Genomic DNA, 6,000 nt, shown 5'->3' with positions numbered 1-6,000 from the left:
TCCTTCATGTCTTGTGACTTCATGAATTATAACCTGACATAAATCAAAAATAACAGAACCCCCTGCAGTTAGAAACAAGTAGGGCATAAGCACCTTTGGTCCGTGGGAGGAGGGGCACGGCAGGCACCGAAGCCCAGATCTATTTCCTACAGAACTGACCGGACACCTGAAGCCGGTGGCGCAGGGGCGAGGGGGAGGGGGAGGGGAGGGCACGGAGGACACCCTGTGCCATCCCCGAAACAAGGACAGTGAAGCCGCCTGTGGTAGACATTCAGTGGACGTAGGCTGAATGATCCAAGGGAAGCACAGCAGGCTAAGACAAAGACCGGGCCGAGGAGGGGGAGTGTCAGTGCTGACTACTCTCACCCTTTTTCTAGTTGAACTAGCAATAAACAAACGAATTTAATCCTGCTCGTCCTGGCCATCTCCACCCCCTCCAACTCCCAGAAGTGGTCTTGCAGAATCTGCTCATTTTCAAAATAAAGAGCTGGAGAGGAGGTAAAGGAAGCAAGATTATGAGACATTTTTTTTTAGTTTCCTTCTTAAAATAGATGTAGGGGAACATGTGGAAATGGAAGAAAATAGATGAATTTTACAAAACAACATATTCAGTTGGTGTTAAAAATGTAACTGAAACCATCCTAATGATTCCCTTGGTCACCTACTGCCAAATAGTTACGGCTGTGCATTCAAAGAGAGACAGGTCCTGGGTTCGAGGTGAGGCAGAGGGCTACAGTCTAGCCTTCTGTCCACACTGTCAGAGCAATGGTATCTCACTTTCAGAAAGTCCATTCAGTGGATAAACTGAGAAAACTAGAATCTGGGGGCAGCGGGAAGGGGGACCAGGACTTAAACTCTCAAACAGAATCGGGAAGTAAAATGCCCCGGCTTTTTAGGGTTTACAATTACTTGCTAGCTCTTGGTGGACTCAAGGGCAGGGACCCCCCCTCCCTCCTTGCATTTACTATAGAAATACTCAGGACGGAACCTGGAAAGCCACAGAGCCATGCATACCAGACGGAATTAGCTGGCGAGGAAGTGCCGGCATGGCATGGGCACAGCAACATGGCAGAGCCCTCTGTGTCTGAATTAGTCCATCTTTAAAGGCGTTTTCAACACTCTTTGATTTTAACTTACCCCATTCCTTATATCACAGATGCGTGATATACGGGGTCGCTCATTTCCTTACTTCTCACTTAAAGTACAAACAAACAAAACCCTTGTGCTTTTTTGGGCTGTGCAAATATACGTTGCAAATACTAAGAAAGTACCCCAGGTAACAGACTAAGACTGCTTAGTATACAGTAAGATGTAAAGTAAGAGTGATTAAGCTGTGGGCATTGAATACAGCCACCATTTAGAAATGTCCTTATTCTAGGCAACCAGTGGAGTCCTCCCATGGGGCCACCTGCACTCCCTTCATTTAAAAGTTCTGCATTATTTGTAGCTTCAGTGGGCCCCCCTGATCGATTCTGATCTATGGACAGTTCTAACCAGTATGTTAAGTATAATTAGTTTGGAGATGTTGGCATAGGTCTCTTCTTTGGGGAACTGATTTCACCATCAGTAGTATTTTAGTAAACTTTTTTTAAATTTTTTTAAATAAAGGAGTATAAACTCTAAAATTTCCCCCTTCCTTCCTGCATTTATCACAAAAGCATTTATCACAAAGAAAGTTTACTGCTAAATCATATATAAATTTTAACCCAAATACATCAATAAGGGCTTTTTGTCATATCACAAACGAGGGTCTCCAGCACTAATAACCCAAGAAAAACTTCTCCAAATTAAAAAATCTCAAATATCCTTGCTTATTTAAAAGATCACTCAACTGAACAAATATATAAAATTCTCTACTAGAACGGGAAAGTGTTCACTGAACAAAAGCTTTCCAATTAGACTATATTCATATGTAGCAGCTTTACATATATGTATATAATGATACATATGTGTGTGTGAATATATAACATTAAGCATTTGTTGTCTCTGTAGGAAAACCACTGATTTAAAAAAAAAATAAATCTCGGCACAGGAAGAGCTATTAAGACAATTTCATCAACTCACACGATTCAACTGCATTTGAAAATATCAAGAGAGTGACATCTGCACAAAATCCCAATGGAAAGAACTGAAAACAGCAAAGAAACCAGCAATTCTCCAAAGGTTAAGAGCTCACACGCAGACACAATTCATAATGTAAAGCAACCTGATGGAGAGAGCTGCAGGACACTCCATAGACTAATTAAGAACCACCTAATTATACTTCCATTCGAGAGTAAAAACAGGAGTTAGAATCTCTTTGGTCCACACACGGATGGATTTAATGTGTCTGCGTTATTTTCTGGCTAATTTTGGATTCTAAACCATGTGCTCGTATTCCCTTACCAAGGTAACTTTCTTACATCATGAAACAACCAAATGTTCAAAGAAATATTCCTACCGTCGATCTGAAACAATGTGAACATGTGATTGGTAACTCCTCTCAAAGAATATGAACACTTGAAATGACCAATAGAAGAGCCAAAGTAAAGGAAGAACACAATTCAAGTCTGAAAGAAAAGGAGAAATCAAATTGACTTGGAAAATTTATGCCTAAATTTAATTTGGGAAAGCATCAGGAGCATAAAGAACACATGAAAATAATTTTTAGGCTTGTACATGATAAAAAGAATCAATTTTAAGGTTTACTTCAAAGATCTCTAGGGATGCATAGTTGCTTATTGGTTTTAAAAAAAAAAACAAAACAAAAACAGATTTCTAAGCCACAGCATTAGTAAACCCCCAAGACTGGCTTCCATACTGGTAAAAGTATCACCTCCCCAACTCCCTATTGTGAAGTCATTGAAAGATCTTCTGCTTTTTGGTGGAAAAGAAGTGGTGTGGGTAATGAGGGTCTTAAATTTGAATGGGACCTAATAGAAATGCACTTTTTAGCAAATCGGGGTATAAAACAGTGAGGCTAGAGTATGCAGATTGTTTTTTGGATTGCCCTTAACTTCACATTTTCTGCAGTGGGTTTCTGAGTTAGCACATTTATCAGAGGACCTGGAATTTAAAACAATCAGTTGGAGACAAATTCAACCAGGTTCTGTCCCCCTTACTCCTTGCACTCTTAAAAACAACTCCATCTTGCCAAAACCTCTTAAAATGTTGTATTACTAAGTACTTTTTCATTCTATTAAATGTCGTCGCTGATTCTAGGAAACTTAGTAGTGCAAATCGAGAACTGAACGACAGAACGGCTCTAATATATGTTCAGTACTGTACTGATATGCTGAGATTAAGTGTCAAATTTTTAAATTACTTATATTCCCCAATTTTTACTTAGCAAAATTATGTTACCACATGCCCAATGTAAGATAGTTTATTACTCTTCTTATATAACTTGTCACTTATCTACAAATGAGGCTCTTTGTTTTCACAGCCTAATTTAGGCCACTCTTTAAATATAGGTAATACTCCAGAATGCAAGATCCTTTATGTTTTGTCAAAAATCAAGATATATGCAACAAGTAATATAATCCCACCGAGATACGAGTTATAAAGATGTTTTCTCCATGAGATACATGGCAAAAACTTTCTTTAGAAGGGTCAAAGAATGCAACATGCATTTCAGCCTTCTTTTCTTACAAAGTTTATAAGAAAATTTTCAAATTATATTTTTATGACACACAAACTACAGTCAATGTGTGTGACCCATAGTTTTTGAATTCATATCAATAGAATAGTTACGTAGGAGGGAAACTATTAAAAGAGTGTTTGTTATTTAAGTGAGTGGGAAGGATGCACCCTATGGGTCTACTTTGAGTCCTTACAAGAGTTTAGCTAGTTTTCCATTAAGTATTATTTTCCACATAAATTAAATAACAATAATGCCTAAACATATTAAAGCCCTAAATCCCAGAAACGTTCAACATTAAAAACCAAAAAGTTCGCCGCATACTAAAGGATTCGGTGTTCAGCACTCACACGGGATTTAGCGTCACGAAAGAAAAATCTCACTACGTTACCTGAATTCATGTCAAATGTGGTTCACAGCACTCATCTACATCTACACTTGCAAATTGTCACATGATCAATGTTTTAAAAAAAAAAAAGAGAGAGAGAGAGAGAGAAGAGTTTGGCACATATATCAATTCCTCAAAACGTCCCCGTAACTCAACACAACACTGTTAAAGAAAAATGAGTCAACACCAGTGTTAACCTGATTGGCAGCTGAACAAGGTGCTTCTGCTCACGGCTTCCAGGATGCGCCTGGCCTGGGACGGAGGCACGTTAAGGTGCGGTGCGGTAGTGCAATCACTTGGACACCAGAGGGCGATCTTCGCACACAGCTCAAGGCCTTCTGCAGCGACCTGCTCCTTCCACGCTCTCCTTGCTCAATTTCATCCCGCTCCTTCACAACGCCGTGTTCTGAGAATCTGTACATCTGTTTCCTTCTGTGAAGTGAGACATGCCCACCGACAGCTCAGAGTGTGGCGAGGATCCTTGAGAAGGAGATGATTAATGTCAATACAGTCTGTCCCACGCCCCACACCAGCGCCTCCAGGGGGGCCATGTTCTTCCCTGCCACTCGGTAGATGCCCGCGACGGCTGCGCCTGGGTGACAAGGGGCAGAGAAAGACAAGAACACGTTCATTCCCTTCCTGACACCCTGCGCCGTGGGCACGTCAGATCGTCCTCCATCTCTGCACACCAGAGTCAGTCACCTACACGCTCCTGTTCTAACCTGTCCACGGAGGTTTCCGTGGGATCCATGAAAGTCACACTTGACCACCTGGCTTCCAGGAAAAACAGGATTTCTATTCAGCAGCAAAATACGTATTTACAACACACGCTGTTTACTTGACACTAAGCATGTTCATAAACATGAGTAATCTGTTACTGTAACCTCTCACCTGGGTGTTGAACTGGCCAATCACTATTTTTATAAACATACAACTCAATATGCTGATAATCACAAATGAAAATAAAGAAAACTGCACAGTTTAATGCAGTTCCTAAATTACTCAAGAAATTTTTTAAAAAATTCTTAAATGTGATATGAAATATTAAAGAATTGACAGCTACATCTCAGAATCTACCATATAGTTCTTATTTTGTAATAAAGCATACAACCATAAAGTTATTTAGAGACTAGTATCATGACATCTAATAAAAATGGAAGATGAACCTGACGTCTGTTCTGGAAAAATGTTTAAATCGTGCACACTTCCAAGAATGCGGGAATCCTGGAGTTCCAGGAGTCTCAGAGTCTCAGTCTGATTCAACACTTCACCTTATTAATATACTACATATAATGAAACATTTCATTTAGAGTATGCCTTCTAAGCATTTAATTTAGAGTAAGTAGAGTATTTAATTTAGAGATTGAGATGGCCTTCAAACTTTCCCCTAGAAAAAAAAAAAAAAAAGATCTATCCTAGAATGGCCAAACAAAATGCAAGACCAGAAGTAAATGATTCAGAGATACTGACACGACAGTTCTTTGAGATAGAAATCTGTTCCTAAAAAATTAACTAAGAATGAACTCTGTCATTCTCTTAAAATTCCCCAAACAAAAGTAACTATATTCCTTTAAAGAGATATAAACTGGGAAGAGAAGTTACTGATCTGAGCCAAGGACTTCATATGTGCATTTTTTAAGAAGGAAATTAAAATGTACTCCCTTTTTACTACGTGTTATATATCTTGAGAGCAACTTTACAAATACTATCTTTACAAACACTATCTTGTTTAAATATCATCCCAGGCCAGAATATTACCACCTAATGTAAAGATGAAAAACAGAGGTTCAGAGAGGTTAAATGACCAGCCCAAGGAAGTACAGTGAGGACAAGAGCAGGAATTCCAATAACAGTTAATCTGGCTATAAATCTCCAAATCATTCTATCATTTTACATATGTACTAAGTAAAAAAGAAAACAAGGAATTCAGAAAATCATAAAGTCTGATAAACATCTCAACATTAAATAAAACTAGTGGCACTAACATTTACCT

At 39.0% G+C, this 6,000-nt stretch overlaps 1 protein-coding gene across 1 annotated transcript in view; it reads right to left on the bottom strand.

Annotated features, from left to right (window-relative positions):
- Positions 1-2,036: 2,036 nt before the first annotated feature.
- TMEM170B (transmembrane protein 170B) overlaps positions 2,037-6,000 on the bottom strand; it is a 30,110-nt gene continuing 26,146 nt past the window's right edge. Inside the window, exon 3 of the mRNA XM_059179255.1 lies at positions 2,037-4,599. Within this exon, the coding sequence (XP_059035238.1) occupies positions 4,469-4,599 (131 nt within the window). The 3' untranslated portion in view covers positions 2,037-4,468. The remainder of the gene's footprint in view (positions 4,600-6,000) is intronic.

Source organism: Mustela lutreola, chromosome 6, assembly GCF_030435805.1.
Source record: "Mustela lutreola isolate mMusLut2 chromosome 6, mMusLut2.pri, whole genome shotgun sequence".
NCBI lineage: Eukaryota > Metazoa > Chordata > Mammalia > Carnivora > Mustelidae > Mustela > Mustela lutreola.
Note: the sequence above shows the minus strand (reverse complement) of the source record. Positions and strands in the feature narration are given on the sequence as shown.